The sequence below is a fragment of the Erythrolamprus reginae genome, chromosome 2, assembly GCF_031021105.1.
Source record: "Erythrolamprus reginae isolate rEryReg1 chromosome 2, rEryReg1.hap1, whole genome shotgun sequence".
Lineage (NCBI taxonomy): Eukaryota > Metazoa > Chordata > Lepidosauria > Squamata > Dipsadidae > Erythrolamprus > Erythrolamprus reginae.
Window position 1 is genome coordinate 310,250,036 of NC_091951.1, and position 19,409 is coordinate 310,269,444.

The following is a 19,409-nucleotide window of genomic DNA, read 5'->3' on the forward strand; positions in this document are numbered from 1 at the left end:
ATTACTGAAGTCTATTTCCTACTGTGGAGTTTGGAGGGGTCTAATTTATCTATCTATCTATCTATCTATCTATCTATCTATCTATCTATCTATCTATCTATCTATCTATTAATTATTTGGATTTGTATGCCGCCCCTCTCCGAAGACTCCGAAGAAATCTTTAAGTTTGTATCTGTTGTGTGCTCCTGTATTGTTGTGGTTGAAGCGGAAGTAGCCATTGACATGAAGGAGGTTGTAGAAGAAGATTTTAAGGGCCATGCTTAGGTTGTGTTTGAGGCGATGTAGTTCTAAGCTTTCTAAACCTAGGATTATCAATCTAGTTGCATAAGGTATTCTGTTGCGAGTGGAAGAGTTGAGGGCTCTTCTAGCAAAGTATCTCTGGACGTTTACTAAAGTGTTTGTCATTCCATTGGGGGTGTGTGCCAGTTTGGAGATGCAAGATTGTGTGGGTTTGACTACCAATAATACACCAAGGGCTTTTTGACAACTTCAAGCCTTCCAATTCCTTCCCCTCTGCCCTCCCCGCAGAGAAAAAAAATATGAACCAATCAGAAGGCTGGGTGTGTCCCGAGTCCTTTCCGCTTCTCTCCATCAGAAGCAGCTGCCTGACTGAAAGGAGGAGCGGAGGGGAAGAAGAGCTCAGAACGGAGGAGGACGGCTCCCATCTCCGACAGAGGCACGCCGCCTCTGTTTGTATACAGTACGCTTTCCAGCCAGCACAGCCTTTTCTTCTAGCTCCCCCCTTGCTCTCTCTTCATTGTTCTCTTCCCGGAGGCGGCGGCGGCGGCGGGAGCAGCCAGTCAAGAGGCTGTCACGGCAGGCGGAAGGGAAGAGAGCCAGGCTCGCCTCTTTTCTCCTTCTCCCGCCCGCACACGCCTACCAACACTTGTCTCTGCGAGCGGCGAGTAGGCTCGTGGCGCTTTCCCAATTGCGCTTGGGTCTCTCAGATCTCCTCTTTAATGATAGGCGAGGCGCAGAATCTTACTAGGAAAGGGGAGAAAAGAGCGCTAGAAAAGGAGGAAAAGGAGAGTTTTCCCCCTTTCTTGGTCCACAGGGCAGAAAGATTTTCATTCGACTAAAAATAATGTCAAGAAATAGCTTTTAATCGCCAAGTGGCTAGATAGGAGGGCGCTCTCTTCCAGCCTGCCGCCTTCCTTTTTGCCTGCGCTAAACTCACGCCTCTTTTTTTCCATCTACTTGGGATCGTCCCTTGGGAGATCCAAGGATCATGAGCCGCTGGGTAGCCGCCTGGTTCCTGTTGTGCTTGAGTCTCGAACCCCCTTCGTTCGCCAAAGGTGAGGAGGTCGGGGGGGGGGGGCTGGTGACTGTGGCGGTGCGGTTCGTAGGGATTAGCGGGTTAGATGGCCAGAAGAGGGAAGGTGGCGATCAGGCTCTGGGGAAAAGCAGCAGCCAAGTGGATTTTCTTCCCCCAAAAAGTAATCTCAAAGTCGACAGGAAAGTAAATTAATGCGGGAAATCTTGTGGGGAGGCGAAAGGAGGGTGGAGGGACGTGCCTTGCAACAGAACGCTGAATAATTCAGAGCTGCCTGAACGTGGGTGTCTTCTTGTATGTATTTATTTGCCTTAATCAGATTATGTGTCATCCACCCGCAGACATGTTCCGTTTAGCAATGGGAGCTTCAGGAATGCAGGGAAGGGTTCTGTTTAATCCAGATAAGCAGTTTGACAATATTGATAATGAAGCAGAAATTTTGTGTGTGTGTGTGTGTGAGAGAGAGAGAGAGCGAGAGAGCGAGCGAGCAATCATCCTTCTCTCTTAATAACTCTCTTTAAAAAAAAATAAATCACATGGACTGGGTGCGAAATATCTCGTGATATACAAATCAGTTAGAAGTACCAGTTAGAGGCTTCAGTAACTAACACTTTTGCTAAACCACCTCCTGTCTTAAATAGGGCACCCTTAGAGTGTAAGGTGCAGAGATGGAGGAGGGGTAAAACTTCGTAGCCCCCTGAATTTATCAGTTGCACTCAGGAAGATTAAGAGATTCGAGTATTAATTTTGTGTCTCCAATGGATCAGCAGATGGATGGGTGGATTATGTGTGTGTGTGTGTGTGTGTGTGTGTACACACATACATACACATTGCCACATAAAAATGTGTAACATATTTTGCAGATAATGTAAATGAAGGGAGACTAGTATATGTGTGTGGGTGCGTGGTTTGTGTGGTGTGTGTATGTAACGTATTTTTGCTGGTAATGAATATATATACGTACATATATTATCCGATGAGGAAGGAAGACAGACATCTTTTACATATTCCGTGCCTTACATGGATTCCTCCTTACCCAAAGCGCTTTAAAAAGTTGGGAGGCGCGACTTCCAGAGGTCGAGGAAACGCTATAGCAAAAAAAAGGGGCTTTGGAAGGATGACTAGCAAGGCAATCACTGGAAGAAGAAAAGAGAAAGAAAGCGAAGTAAAGATTGGCATTAAGTTTGGCCAGCTTTGAAACAACTGCGCGTATCTAAAGGGGTGGGGAATTATGGGAAAGGCGCCATTCCCCCATCCACACACTCTACCACTACCTCCGCTCGAAAGACTGAAGAGGTGGTAAATGCCGTCTCATTGCTCGGCTTCTCCGGGAAAAAAAAAATGCTTTGCCTGAGACAATATATTTTTCCCTCCCACCCTTGTTTTCCCAAAGGAGACTCTCGTTTTCATAACATCCATTTATTTGGTCCTGCGAGTTTTCTTGGCAAATAAGCCGTCGCTGAGAAACGGTTTTGCTCAGAGGCTGACTGACTCGAAATAAAAGAAATCTCAAGTTCCGTTTCTTGGGGCGGAAGGCGAATCAGTAACCTCGCTTTCCTAAATTTCCTTGCACCATCTGCCCTCCCCCACAGTTCTTCAAACCAAATTGAGGAACATTGAAGAACATGGCAAATTGAGGAACATTTACTCCGGAAACGTAGAGATATTGGGGGGGGTGGGGGGGGGAGAGAAAGATGAGGAACGAACTACATATTGGGCCCGCGAGGAAAAGGCAACCTTGCGGCTAAATTATGAGACGCCTTCTTGGGCGGCCTCTTTGCCTCTTGGGAGCGAGGTTAAGAGTTCTCCTTCCCTCACGTGCTCCGCTCCCTCACGGAGCCTCGCTTGTCTTCACTTTGATCCTCCCCGCGCGCCAAGGCGCTAGGCGGGAGAGGGGAAGGAGGGGAGGGAAAAGGACACCTGCGCCCCTGAGATGGCGGAAGAAGCGTGCGCCGCTCCAACCCAGTCGGGCAAAAGTGCTCGGAAGAGGCTCGTCCCGACGTCGGGAGGCAGCCGCAGCAAGCCACCGCCCGCCGGCGTTACGCTGTTTTGTAAAGAGCTCCGTACTGCGGCCGCTCGCAAACATTCCCCGCCTCGGCTGCTTTGTGGCGGCTTTCCCTAAAGGCGGAATCTCGCGGGCATAGCCAGCCGCAGGCGCGTTTGGGGTGGTTTGGAAGTCCGGCTGAGGAGAACGCTTCCCCTCGTGATTCCTTGGGAGAAAAACGCTTTATTGAAGACGCAAAGTCGTCGTGACTGACAGAACTGATACGAAAAAACTGACATTGCGAATTAGGGAGGTGAACTTCCTTTAGTGTGTATCTTCAAAGGGAGGAGTGCGCGCGTGGAGGTGGTGGTGGTGGGAGGCACACTTCACTTTGGATGCCCTGCCTGTAAATGGGTTTGGATTCATTTTGGATGCCCTGTAAACCCTGAGGGAGGTTGACGGGCTCAAGTCTGCCTTTTCCCGCTAGAGTTTCAGCGCGTTTTCGAAAATTTGTTTTGTCATTTGCACATATTCACAAATAGAGGAGGGATAACCTTGATTACAAGGCTAAATTTCTGTGAGGAGGCTAAATCTAAGTCTAATTAATAAATAAATAAATCATTTCAGCGTCGTAGAGGGACCTTTGAAAAAGCTTGCCTCAAGACTTTCTCTGTTTTATCTTTTCATCAATCTATCATCTGTCCATCCCATATAACTCATGAGTAGGTTGCAAAATACAACACCTAGCCAGGCAGTTTCTTCAACTGCTATGCTAGTATTTCTTAAAAAAGAACCCTGATAAATAATCCAAGCACATGAAGGTTTGAATTACAATAAATGTGCCTCTGTGTGCCACAAAAATTGTTTTCCTTTGCATGATTTCTGTAAAAGATTATCAGGATTCTAGAAAACATTCAAAAATAGCTGAAATCAAAATCATTCAAAGTTGAGGAAACACCTGGGTATTGACAACTTTGTATCTTTAAAGACCATCTTATTCTCAAATCAATTGAATAAACTAGCTCCCAGTTAAAGTATACAGTATAAGATATTCTTAGTCACAGAAAATTTTATTCTCAGGTGCTTACATACTCGTTTAGGAGTCCCCATAGTTAAAGAATGTAATACTGTAATCAGGTTCTGCAAATTCTTTTGAGGAATTTTAATAATATTAAAAGTATAATTATGATTGTAAAACAGCAATTTAAATAATAAAAAAGTTCCCAATTCTGTCTACTGCTCAAGATGATGCTAGTCTAGTCCAAATATATGTTAGAAGTGATGGCTTAATTAATGTCCTTAATTATAAAATCAGGTTCCCTTCTTGAATATTTCAAAGAAAACTACCTTTCTTTTAAAATGTTAATCTTCTTAGTGCAAATTATATAAGCAAAGTGTGGATTTACTTAATGCGAGATCATTTCAGCATTAATTATTTTATTACAATATATACCGTATATTTTTTCTGTATGGTTTCTAACTCTACATCTGCTTATCTAAAATTTGGATCTACAATTTTAGTAATTTATCTTTAATTTCTTTGAAAATTAAATTAATATATAAATCCAACTTAGTAAGTTACTACTTCCTTATTTATGATTTTTGTTTTATTAGAATTTTTATTTTATTTTATTTATTACTACACTTAATGTTTTTGTGCCTGGATTCCGAACGCTGAAGCAAAATGATCTGCGATGTGAAAAGTAAAATTTGTAACCATATATAAGGAATAGATGCTTTCTATAGCACCTGATTATATTAAACTAGCTATAGGCAGAAATTCAGATTTAGCCTTCAATGCTTATTTTGAGGTGTTTTCATAAACAGTGAAGAAAAATCCAAATATTAAGGGTTTCTTGTGTACTTCTGTGTTTATATTTGTAAAAACAACAACAATGGTGGCTATTGGGCAATACATTGCAAGACCTATTGCTAGCAATGTTTTAGTATTCATAATAATGACATCTAATACTGTATATAGATACTAAAGAATTTGCATTTTTTTATAATTTAAATAATTTAATATTGAAATAAAAATAGTAATGTTGGACATTTATGTAATTAGTGTACAGGGTAGAAGTTAAAATACTATGCATACAATACATTCTGTAGAATGTTAAAGAATCTATTGTTATTTCTGTGAAAAAGGGTAGTAATGCAAAAAAACCAAACCAATTATTTATAAATCCTACTAATGTACTTCCATCAAGTATCCAACAACAGAAAAAAATATAAGGTGTGAGTTATTGTTTGGTTTATACAGTAACATAAGTTTAATGTTCAGTAGTATTCAAAAAAAGATATATTGATTTTTAGTGGCAATATAGTCACTGATACTACATCATCAATTACTATATCAGTAGTATCTTCTGGCTAATCCATAGTACAACTTTGCCCCCAAAACATTTAACTTTCAATGCCTACAAAATAAAGTTTTTAAAAAAAATTACAATAACATGTTTCTATAACTCCTGCTGCTATAATTAAGGAAATACAATGGTATTATATGGCACAATTTTTCATTATGTCATGAAAAATTAGATAATGTGAGCCACCCCGAGTTTTCGGAGAAGGTGGCATACAAATCTAATACATAATAATAATAATAATAATAATAATAATAATAATAATAATAATAATAATGGTATATTTTTACAATTATCTGATAGTTTGTAAACTTTTTTCTTCAAAATATCACTTTGTGTTGGATTTACATTTGTTTATAGTTTTCTAGTGAAAATCACATATTACGCAAATAGGTTAATCTTTACTGGTTTTTCTGACCCTTCGGTTGGTCTTCGACTCCCCTCCCGTGGCTGCTGTTGAGGCGGCAGCGGCGTCCGGCGCGCGGCTCTCTCTCCATTCTTCTCTTTCCCCCTCTCGGGCTCCGAATGCGGCGGCGGGAAGAGGAAACGAGGCGCAAGGCAGCGCTGTTGACAACTTGGAAAATTTGTGCAAATTTCCTGGCAAATTTTTTGGGGAAATTTTTTGATTTTATTTTTCTAGGTTAAAATAACGACTCAGAGTTACCCAGATGGCTTCATGTCTGCTAAGACTAGAACTCACAGTCTCCCAATTTCTAGCCCAGTGACTTTAACCACTATGCCCAACTGACCTTCCTGCTTCCTGCTAATAGTAGTTAATTCTAAGTATCTTCTATAACCAAAGTGCCAAGCAATAAAAGTGATATTTATTTTATTATATTGGGGTTGTAGCATCCTGTAGATTAGCATCCCGTAGAGTAGAGTAGATCATAACAATTTTTTTTCTTCTCAAGCAGATCAGAAGGAAGGGCACAAAATTAGATTACTTTCTATGTCTTCTAGGAGCTGAGGTGGTGCAGTGGTTAGAGTGCAGCACTGTAACCTACTTCAGCTAACTGGTAGCTGTAGTTCAGCAGTTCAAATCTCACCACCAGCTCAAGGTTGACTCAGCCTTCCATCCTTCTGAGGTGGGTAAAATGAGGACCCAGATTGTTGGGGGCAATATCCTGATTCTGTAAACTACTTAGAGGACTGTAAAAGCACTATGAAGTGCTATAAGTCTAAATGCTAATGATGTCATTTTTCAATGACTGAAAATACCAACCTAAGAAATGCCAGAAGGGTATCTTCCAAATCTATCTTAGTTTTCCATAAGCTTACAAAATGCAATAGAAATTTGGATGAGTAAGGAACTCTAAACTCAGTTTTTTCCAGTTTATGTGATACAGAAATGTTAATAATTTGAAGAAAAAGAGTAAGCATATTTAGATGGATGGAGATGCCAACATTTATTTTCATCTTCATCTGTGTTCTATACTATAACTAGCAGGGCAGTAATTATGTCAGAGTATACTGAGAATGCAGAGTCCTTAGTGCAGGATTCCTTTTTTACATTATAGAATAACAAGATACTGTACATGCCTATGATCTCGTTAGGCTATATAATATATAAGAAAACAAAGAAAAAAACGTGATGTGAGCAGATTAACCGATGTTTAAACTAGGATCGCAAAAAGTTTGCCCGACAACGCTGATGCACCGAAATCTCAGCCAATCAGCGTTGTCATTGCAAAAATTTCGCCCAACAATGCTGATGGACAGAAATCTCGGCCAATCAGTGGTGTTATCCCAGCGTGCTTTGGAACTTTTGCAACTTGTTAAAACTTGTTGGAAGATGGCTCCTAAACATTGCACGCGGAGCGGAGGCGTTTTAAAAGGTGACAGCCGGGCTGGGGGGCTTCCCAGCAACCTCCCGAACCCGGAAGTTCTGCAAAAGTTCGGGGTTCGGGAGGTTGCTGGGAAGCCCCCCAGCCCAGCTGTGACCTTTTAAAACAGCCGGGCGGCTTCCCAGCCGTCTCCCGAAATCGAACGCCAAACCCGAACTTCCGCGTTCAGCGTTCGGAGGCTGCTGGGAAGCCCCCCAGCCCGGCTGTCACCTTTTAAAACAGCTGCGCGGCTTCCCAGCAGCCTCCGAACGGTTCCGAAAAAATTTGCCTCTTCTTACGAACTTTTTTCGAGTTACGAACGCCAAACCTGAACTTCCGGGTTCGGCGTTCGGAGGCTGCTGGGAAGCCCCGCCGCCCGGCTGTCACCTTTTAAAACTGCCGGGGGGCTTCCCAGCAGCCTCCCGAACGCCGAACCCGGAAGTTCGGGTTTGGCGTTCGTAACTCGAAAAAAGTTCGTAAGAAGAGGCAATTTTTTTCTGAACCCCGGGTTCGTATCTCGAGTTGTTCGTAAGACGAGGTGTTCGTATCTTGAGGTACCACTGTATCTAATAATTATTTAAAAGTAAGTACTTTTACTTTTCCGTGTGGCCACCCTATGTATTTTGATAGTTCCTGCTGCTTCTCAGTTTGATTCAACTATTCTAATTGTTATTGCATTATGAAATGTCTCTTATTATAGATATAGCTATATTTTAAGTATTCAGTTAAATATTTAATCAAATTATTTATCTTTGTATTTATGAAATTAATTCTATAACTTTTTTCTTTAATAAACCTTTAAAAGACAATAATTTAATAATTAATATTTAAATTTTGGGAAATCATTTTTTATGTAAAGCTTGGAATACCCTCCATCGATGATCAAAAATGAGAAATAAACTACTACTTCTTTTCTCACTTAGGTTTCTGTAATTCTTTGTAGATGATGGGTTTTAGCTATTATTTCATAAGCTGTCACTTTTGTGACTCATGTTTCAATCCAAATATTATATAGCATGATGTCCTGGTATTATGTGTTCCTTCTTACTAAATTAATTAGTGCTTTTCATAAAGCTTTAGTTTCTTAGGTACATTCTCATCTAGCTGTTTGAAAGAATCAAGTATATGTTTCATTACTTTAAAAAACTATTTTCTGTTTTATCAATTTAGTGGATTGCTATCTTAGCAAAATGTATATAATCAACAGTAAATCTGACTAGTACATCATTCTCTTTTAAAAGCATTGAAAATGCTTTTGCTTACTGTAAATGGGGAATAAAGGAACACGAGTTGGAAAATAAAAATTAATCTACAGTGATGATAGAATATTGTTTTACAGGAATGTACAAAGATAGACCCCAACATTTTACAATCAATTGAATGCAAGGTCAGGAAACCAGCCATGGCCAAAGGAAACACAAAAACAACAAAAGCTTAATGCAGAAACAACCCAATGGTTAAGTGTTAGAATTCCAGCATAAGAACTTAAACTTACCCAGGAAAGCATGATCAGTTATGTCAATTTACAGATATTGCTCTTTTTCTGTTAGAAACTGAATCTAGAATCTGAAGCATTGGTAAAAGGCATTTATTTATTTATGGGCAAGCAGGACAACTTAGAGAAAATGAGAAATATTTCCAGGTCGAGTAAGTAATAAACCCTCACTCTTACTATCTGCTCTACCTTCATTAGATGACTCCCAGACCCATGAAGTTTTAGGTCAGGACACAGATCCTAACATAGAACTTCAAGAGTCTTCTAAGGATTCCAGACATTAAAATTGTGTATGCTTCAGATTCCATCAGCTGAAAGATATTTGCTGTCAGAGACTAGAAGTTAGACATTTTCTGCAATAGACCTTGCTCTGTGGAATGTGCTCTCTCTGGAGATTAATGCCTATTGGCGTTTCATAAGGCTTTAAAAACTTAGCTGTGTTCCTGAGCCTGGACACTGAATGTGTTAAGTTAGTCCCCATTTGTTGGTTTTGCTGTTAACTGGCTATCTTGGATGCTGTTTATATTTATTTTGGATGTCTTTATTCTTTTAAAATGCTTTCATTGTTACAATTGATTTTAGAGTTTTGGAATTGAAAGCTACCCAGAGCCATTGACTGAGATAAGTAGCTTTAGAAATTGAATTTTAAAAATCAATAAATTCAACATTAGATTCAGGAAGTCATAGAACTAGTTGATCTCATTGGGTTTCTGAGTGAAGGTTTGAGTTTATTCTCTGATAAAGACTTTTCCAGAAGAGGATAATATAGCACCCAGACTTTGTAATAAAACATATGATGTGTGGTAGATAGGAAGCAGTCAAGGAAGTCTTGCTACCAAGTGCCAAGTTGAATTAGCAGTACATTGTAAACTGCACCATCTTCTGTCTTTCACTATTATAATCATGTAGAGTGTTGACAGCTGACTCACCGTGTTTAGAAAAAAAATAAGAACATGGTAAATAATTTAAACCTTTTTCTTTTTTAAAAAAGCAGTTGAACTGAAGGATTGCTAAGGTTGCACAGAATTTCTAAGGACTTCACTTCAAGATTGTTTAAAAAAAATATACCTTCAAAACTTTGTAAAGCTAGAGAACCCCCTTAAACTGGGGTTTGAGATAAATATCATTAGTTTGAGGTGGCCATTCTTATGCAAAAGAATCACCAAGTGCTCTTTCTCAGGAATTTAACAAAGAACATAAGGTTCTTGTATGCGTTAATCATAAATGCGTAATGCTTTTGCTTCAAGTAAAATGAGTACTCTGGAGTTGAATTGAGAAGTCATTGAAATCCATTTTATTATTCTGCATTCCCAACAACTACACAGAGAAACACAAAATGTATTTTTGAGTCTTTATACACAGTGGAACGTACATACTCAGCATGAATGTCTTGCCCATAGGCACTCACAGGAATTTTCTGGAGTTGAATCATAACTGCAGTGGTAGATATCACTCTCATTTGTACACATAATGTATTCTGCTATAACAGACAAATCATTTTTCTTGTATTTATGGTATATTCTTCTCTTCCCTTAACAATTTGAAAATTTAGAGGAATTGTTACCAAAGATGTCATATGTTCTACAAAAGGAGTATAGGAAGCTGCCTTATATAAATTCAGAGACTTACCTGTACTACCGTATATTGATTACTCTCCAGAATTTCAGCTGAAATCCTATTCAGCCTGACTGGGGAAAGCTAAAAGTTGTATTTGAGAGTAAAGCAGATCCTATCACTATGATTCTCTTTATTCTGTGAATGCTGATGATCATTACAGAATGTAGAGAATAGCCTCAGAGTCAGTAGGAGAGATCCTATGTAGTGTGGGCAGGAGATAATAGTTACAGTTCATTAGAATGTAATTCCCACTTTAGGAGAAAAATGTAATCAAAGTCAAGATAGCAATTTATAAGTTGCAAGAAAAAGTAATCATAGCTAAGTTCTGCCTTGTAGAAAAGAGACCCCACGAGACAGGTATAAGAAAGGAACTTACAACATTGATCAGCAGTATGTGTTTGTGTATGTTTATGTATTGCAAAAACCCAGTTTAATATGCTATGTTGCTGCTACTCTAATCAGTTTTGCTTTCTGCACAGTTATATACCCCTAAACCAAAATACAGCGCACAAGATATTGGATAGCTGGACCACTTTACACTAATTTCGTCACCTCTATTTGGAATTAAAAAAGTAAATTTAAAAAAGTAAAATACAATTGCATCTCATTTGCATAATTTTCCCAATGTTAAGCACAGCACTTACAAAAGAACAAAATGGTGTTTCATTTACTGCAGAAATATTATAAACCACAATCTTCTCAACCTTCCCCTGATTTTTGCAGTATGCATATAACAGTGAAAGGTGTCTTGAGCCTACATTTGCAAGATAATATTAAATTATTACCACTCAGCAAATTTTACAAACTCTATTCTTTGTTTCTACTTTTTCTTTCTGAGTAATAGCACTATTTATTTATTTGTTTGTTTTATTTATATGTGCCCCTCTCCGTGGACTATTGCAAGTGAAGATCATAATGGGCAAAATGGCAGTCAAGAAAGCTTTAACAAATCCTGCCCCTTTGTATGTGCATGCAATGACAACACATATATAAAAGGGTGGCAACTCGGTTTGTATTGGTAAGACCATCATCCTGCTTGTTTTGACTTCCTTGCTTTCCACCCTTTCCATTCCTACCAACATTTAATACCTGCATATTTCAATGTATTTTATTTGTTTTGGGTGCAGCAAAAAATCACTTCTCTCTGAGGATTATAAAAAAACTCAACAGCCTTCTTTAGAGAATGTGAATGTCAATTTTCATTCATTGCTTGAAAAAGGTGAAATATAGGAATAGCCTTTTTATACAGAACGGATAAAGGAGTGACTTTTCTATATAACTCTACTATAGAATAACCAAATAATAGCTTCTTTCAAAAGTAAAAATTGCTAATCTGAGAATTATTCTAAATGCTAGTGGAATACAGGGAGCAGGCTAGTGGTGAGAGAATGACTTTTTCAGATTTTATATCCATTACATGTTTGCTAATAGTTTCAAAAGAAATACTATCAATCATAGAACACTACCACTACCTCCACTCATGCCATTATAGAACAAATATTTCTGGAGATGCAATTAGTCTTCGGAGAGGGGCGGCATACAAATCTAATAAATTGAATTGAATTGAATTGAATATTGATCTGTAGTATTCTTCCTTACTCTATTTACTGTAAATTAAAATTATGCCTGCCAATTTATCCTGAGCTTTCTATTTGTTTTAGTTTTCTTCATTGGTTGGAATAGAATGTGAGGAATGGACCAAGAATTTATGTTTGATCAAGGATGCATGCATACCCTTCTTTTTCTAATTCGGAAATTAAGATATAATCAAAGACACCAGACTAGACATTGGGAGATGGTGAGTTCAAGTCCTACCTTGGTCACAAAACTGACCTTTGGCTAGTCATACCTTAGGAAAAAATCAGTGGTAAGTTGCCGCTGAAATTTTGTCAAGAAAATTACAGGGACTTGTCCAGAAAATCACCAGTAGTTAACAGGATAAATTTGCAATTTCTTTGTCCTAATTATTCCTGTGTAAACAGGAATGGAAATAAATTATTACAATACATTTTCCATCAAATCCTTTTCCCCTTTTAAAACCTTTTAAAAGTTTTCAAAAATAGCTGGTCTGTGGAACAGCATTTTTGAGGATTTTGCAGTAATCAGAGAAAATGCAATAGAGATACAAAGTAGGTACATTCTATTTAGATGTCTTCAGGAAAGAAAACAATTACATCAAATCAAAGCTAATTCAAAATTCATAAGAGAAATAATATAAAGGTGAAGGGTGACAAGAGCAGTCTTTCAGAAAGGTTGTTGCCAAGATTACAGTGAAAAATAGCATCCTTTGCTTTTTACTTTGACCTTATGCCATTAATGCAAATGCTTTTCCCTACTTGAATTAGATTATGCAGGAAACAAAATATTATTTATGTCTTGCTTTTGAAAATCTCACATAGTTACATGTAAAGTAAAAGCCTTCATGTTGTTTTGAAAGTAATTAGCCTTGCCTAATGGAGAAGCATTAAGATCACGGCAATCCTAGAATAGGGGCTAGGCTAAAAACACCATTACAATAACATTAAAAAAAACCTGTTCCAAGAATGACACAGTTTAAAACATAGGCAATGCCACTGCTGATTTCTTCTTCATCCTATATTATATACCTGAAAAGATTCATTGACTTTAATCCGACGGGTGGCTGTAAAGATTAGCTAAAAGATTTTCTCTAAATTTCAACTAAGTGACATCTGTTTTTCAAAAGCTGCCATTACATTTGAAGTTGCTTTATACTGAATCTGAGCATCTAATCAGTATTCTCTATTCTCACTAGCAGCAATTTTCCAACTTCCTCTGTTCACGTCTTTTGCAGCCATGTTATTGAGATTCTAGAAGTGCTAGTTAGATAATCAGAGGTTTTTCTATATGCAAGACACATGTTCTGCCATTCAATTATAATTCTTCACCTCATATTTCTTCTGCTCCCAGTAAAATTCTGAATATTACTGTTGCACATGGGCAACTTGAAATTCAGAGTAATTACTATCTTCTATCTTAGCTATCTTGAATAGAATTCAAAAAGTAATGCAAAAACTTCACTTTATTGGAACTTTTCATCTTTCATTCAGTTCTCTACAACTTGCCAGCTTTGCACTCTTTTCTTTAACATTTTCTCATCTATCAAATTTTCATTCCTCAGTCACTATTTGATCATGTGATTGTTATTCTATTTTCCTTGTATATGTAATGTATATAAAATTAAAAATGTCTTCCTTCTTTCATGTCCACCAACTTAATCTATTTGGTTAAATATTTTTTTTAAAAAATGGAAAAAAATGTATTGATGTTTTAAATTGTACTTGTATTATATATGTATTTATTTACATATTTTATTTAGTATTGTTTTTAATTTTGCCTTTTTATATTCTTGACTTGATATTTTTATTTAATATCCAAATCGTTAGCGTTCTGGAATGCTCCTATTTATTTTTATCATTTTTCCCCCTAAAGGAATTCACAGAGGAACACAGAACATAAAAGAACAACTAATACAGTTTAGGGTTATAATAATCAGTGTTTATTAAAATGAGTTAATAGCAAAAGGCAGTTGGTACTTGGAACAGTTTACATCCTGTGATGATCATCTATAATACCGTCAAACAATCTCATGTTGTTGGGAATGCCTCAATAGGTGGATAAAAATCTACCTTTGCCGAATACAAAATATCTAGCTAATTGTGCTATAATGTATCATAATTTATATCATATCTTGATTTTCTTTATATAAAAACCTGTTAAAAATAAGCACTCTTCTTATATATATGAAGGGATTTTAAGATCCTTTGATTTTGAAAGCTGCTGAGAGATAGGGGACAGGGATTTACTGATAAAGCAAGGAACTTAATAGCTGTGGTAATATTGTGGTTAAGGGAGAAAATGAAAATGAAAATAACTTAATGATCATTGGATCGTACAATGAAGAGACAGTCATTTTGTAATAATTAATTAACTAAGTTAAATCTTCTCCTTTCTTAACTTCCTAACGGGTACCTGTAAAATGAAACAGTAAATCTTAGACAATAATGTAGTAAATGACTACATTTTTTCAAATAAAAGTCCAATTCAATTGATTTGTTGCCTTTTTAGCATCAAACAAGCCACACTCATAAAATCAATTCATGTGGTTTAAACTAAAGTTTTTGTGAAGCTGGAAATTTCATTTATTTTTATTTTTTTGCACATCTAGTTTTTAGATTTGATTCAGCTCAAGCTTTGTCCATGTGATTCTGGCAAATAGATCTTGGAAGAAGATTCATTATTTCATTTCATGTCAATATGTACTTCTTGAGCACCATAGTAAGTACAGTGATACCTCATCTTACAAACCCCTCAACATACAAACTTTTTGAGATACAAATTCGGGGTTTAAGATTTTTTTGCCTCTTCTTCCAAACTATTTTCACCTTACAAACCCAAGCCGCCGTCACTGGGATGCCCACCTCCAGACTTCTGTTGCCAGCGAAGCGCCCGTTTTTGCGCTGCTAGGATTTCCCTGAGGCTCCCCTCCACCTCCGGACTTCTGTGTTTTTGCGATGCTGCATGGGAATCCCAGCAGCGCAAAAACGGGCGCTTCGCTGGCAACGGAAGTCCGGAGGTGAGGTTTCACAGCGAGGGGAGCCTCAGCGAAATCGCAGCATCACAAAAACATGGAAGTCTGGTGGTGGGGTTTCAAGGACTTCTGTGTTTTTGCGATGCTGCAATTTCGCTGAGGCTCCCCTCGCTGGGAAACCCCACCTCCGGACTTCCGTTACCAGCAAAGCACCCATTTTTGCGCTGCTGGTATTCCCCTGCTGGGATCCCCTGCAGCATCAGAAAAACACGGAAGTCCGGAGGTGGGGTTTCCCATGGAGGGGAGCCTCAGGGGAATCCCAGCAGCGCAAAAACGGGCGCTTCGGCTGATAAAAGGGGTGAGTTTTGGGCTTGCATGCATTAATTGCTTTTCCGCTGATTCCTATTGGAAACATTGTTTCATCTTACAAACTTTTCACCTTATAAACCTCGTCCTGGAACCAATTAAGTTCGTAAGACGAGGTATCATTGTATTAGATTTAACTAAACATCTGGTTGTTTTTCATGCCTCACAATAGCTATATTAATTAATTACTGTTGTCATCTTCCTTGATGTGTCGCTCCTTTCCTCAAGTAAATAAAATTTCCAACACTATCATGTTAAACATTCTATAATCTAATCTTCATGAATCTCCTCAAAGCCTTTCTAAATATGTAATCTTTTTGTAGTCTAAAATTGTGGGTTTTTAACTGACATACATGTGGAAATTAAAATCTTGTGTGTGTGTGTGTGTGTGTGTGTGTGTATTTGTTTCCCCATATTTATTATCTTTACAAATAATTCAAGGTAGCAAACATATCCAAACACATCTTCATTCTCTTATTTTCTCCATAACAAGAACAACCCTGTGAGGTGTGTTTGGATAAGAGAGACTGGTCATCCAGCCAGCTTTCATGCCTAAATACAGTTTCTCACTTTCTAGTCTGAGTACAGTGGTAGCTTATGAGAAAATATGGAAGGTAGTGGTGGTCATTACTGATCAACTAAAAAGATTTTTACTGGCAGATATTGCACTGATATCTTTTACATGGCCATGTAATGCTTTTTGACTATTCAGCAAGTATGACACCCGCCAAATGGCTCCTGAGTTGGATAATTAAGGAACAAATCTATCCTCCTTTTTTAAACTTTTCAGCAACACTTGTTTATCACACTCTACTTCTTATTTGTTCTAAAATATAAAGTCCCTGCCCCAATGTAATATCTGGGTCCACTTCATTTTTTCCAATAACCAGCTCTATAAAGATGTCGTTACATTTTTTTCCTTCGTCTCTAGAGTCCATTGCATCCCTGGAAAGTGACCACATAAAGGAGATTAAATAAATTCATATATAGTACAGTGGTAACTCTACCTACAAACGCCTCTGCTTGCAGAGTTTTCTCAATAAGAACCGGGTGTTCAAGTTTTTTTTGCCTCTTCTCAAGAACCATTTTCCATTTACAAACCTGACCCTCCGAAACTGTAACTAGAAAAGGTGGGCAGAAGCCTTTGTGGGGCCTCTTTAGGAATCTCCTGAGGGGAAACAGGGCCAGAAAAGGCGGGGAGAAGCCTCTCTAGGAATCTCCTGCGAGGAAACAGGGCCTCCACCCTCCCTGTGGTTTCCCCAATCTCACACTTTATTTGCTTTTACATTGCTTCCTATGGGAAAAATTGCTTCTTCTTACAAACTTTTCTACTTAAGAACCTGGTCACAAAATGAATTAAGTTGTAAGTAGAGGTACCAATGTATAACTAAAGACATATGCTTACTTTTGGATGGTTCCACTTTCCATTGTGGCATAGAAATTTTGAAAAAGCTATGTTTTAAAATATTCTATTGTTTTTATTTGGTAAATTTATGCATATTTCTTATGTATCAATCTGGGCAGCATATAAAAGTGTAGCAGCAAAACAGCCAAAAACATATAGCAAGCACAAAAATCATTAAAAACAATTTTAAAAATTATTACAAACCGTAAAACCCCAAAATAGTGCGAGACCACACTTGTTTTACCAGCAATGTAACTACTTTGTAGCTTCTTACCACATTTATTGAATTCCCAGTTAGGAAGGCAAAGCCATGTTTTCAGATCCTTCCCGAAGGCCCAAAGATTTGGGGCCAATGTGATCTGAGGTAGATGATGTTTCAGAGGGTGGGTGAAGTAGCAGAAAGTCCTTTCAGTTGACACTTCTTTCTAACCTGATGGAACTAGTAAATGTGATTGAGAAAAGCTGTCCCTCAAATAAATAAGCTCATGACATGTAGGACTTTAAACACCACAAAAATCTATGCCATTGTAAATCAAGCCTACTTGTTTGTATATAACATGGAAATCTATACTTTTAAGGCCATGAAAATGAAACTTGGTTAAAAAAATTTGTTATGAAGTGAGAAATACTGAATCAAGACACTACAGAAGGGATACCGAGAACTTTCATTGAATTTCTGTTTTATATCAAAAGATTAAGATGATTTAATCATATTCAAGATAATGTACAGTGGTACCTCAAGATACGAACCCCTCGTCTTACGAACAACTCGTGATATGAACCCGGGGTTCAGAAAAATTTTGCCTCTTACGAATTTTTTTCGAGTTACGAACCGGCGTTCGGAGACTGCTGGAAAGCTGCGCGGCTGTTTTAAAAGGTGACAGCCGGGCGGCGGGGCTTCCCAGAAGCCTCCCGAACGCTAGTTCGTAACTTGAACAAAGTTTGTAAGAAGAGGCAAAATTTTTTGAACCCCGGGTTCGGTTCGGGAGGTTGCTGGGAAGCCCCCCAGCCCGGCTGTCACCTTTTAAAACAGCCGCGCCGCTTCCCAGCTGTCTCCCGAAGCCGAATGCGGAAGTTCGGCTTTGCCGTTTGGCTTCAGGAGACAGCTGGGAAGCGGCGCGGCTGTTTTAAAAGGTCGCAGCCGGCCTGGGGGGCTTCCCAGCCCCCCCGAATCCTGAACCCGGGTTCGGGGGGTGCTGGGAAGCCCCCCAGGCCGGCTGTCACCTTTTAAAACAGCCGCGCGGCTTCCCAGCAGTTGCCAAAAGCCGTTTTTTGGCGGGGGGGGGTTTGGTTGCACGGATTAATTGACTTTACATTGTTTCCTATGGGAAACAATGTTTCATCTTACGAACCTTTCGTCTTACGAACCTCCTCCTTGCACCAATTAAGTTCGTATCATGAGGTATTACTGTACTTGGTATTTTTTAAAAATAAATATCTTCATATGTATGCCTATAGATAGGTATATGTATAAGAGCATATATAACACACAACGCCATACACATTGATGCCTCTTGCAACAGTTTTCATTTTAGTTTACATTTTGGTTCAAGTCTTTGTCAAGATAGGAATCTCTTAAAAATATAAAATAAATCAAACTCCATCAAATTCCTTCTAGAAGAACTCTATTTGATCACAAATTTAATATATTGAAAACAAAGGTATTGGCTTTTGACTCCACTAGGTGAATTATATCTTGAAAAGGAAAGGCATCATTTTTATGCCTGCTTGTCACACTGGATGGAAGTATTAATTGTGTATGGAATAATCCATATTTTATTGCATGACATTCTGTAGCAGAAATGATTGATGGGATAAAAGCAACCCTGTGTATTGATCTCACATAGCTATGTTAAATGTTATGTTCTTAGCACACTATGCAATGTGACCTTCTGTATCTCAGTCCTCTCCAGCCTTTGTTCCAGCAAATAGGCATCTATTTTTGACGCAGTGCAATGGGCTAAGACTACTACACCTCACCTATATGCACAGTCAGCAAGAGAGGCCTCATCAAGTAATTATGTAGGAAAAAATGAACACGAACTTTCTTCGGTTCAGTAAATGTACTTTATTAGACCAATCATCACAGAGGTGGTTGCTTTCTGTAGATTTAAACTCTTTGTTTGCTTGTTGTTTGTTTAATATGTGTAGGGTATGGTGATGAGGATGCTGCATAAATCAATACCAATATATATATAGAGAAAACAGAAATGTTGAATGTGGTCATATAAAATAACACTTGGTATTGCTGAAATACTGCTTTTTTGTGGTTTTATTTCATCAATATCCATATTTTTTATTATATCAAAATATCTCTTAAACTCTTGATTTTGTACCATAGCCATATCTCTTTGTAAGGTACTTCTTGGTTTTATAGAGATGAGCTTGCTGATTTTTCAAGCAACAACTTGGTTTGTGAATGCTGATTCCTTAGGGCTTTCTAGTGTCAACTGAAAATGTTTTGCTACCTGGAACAGAGCCAGCTATATCTTCCAAGGCCATATGTTAAATAGTCATGCTTCACTATTGAG

At 38.2% G+C, this 19,409-nt stretch overlaps 1 protein-coding gene across 1 annotated transcript in view; it reads left to right on the top strand.

The window, feature by feature from the left end:
- Nucleotides 1–615: 615 nt before the first annotated feature.
- Nucleotides 616–19,409, top strand: part of EDIL3 (EGF like repeats and discoidin domains 3) — a 322,466-nt gene continuing 303,672 nt past the window's right edge. Inside the window, exon 1 of the mRNA XM_070743064.1 lies at nt 616–1,295. Within this exon, the coding sequence (XP_070599165.1) occupies nt 1,229–1,295 (67 nt within the window). The 5' untranslated portion in view covers nt 616–1,228. The remainder of the gene's footprint in view (nt 1,296–19,409) is intronic.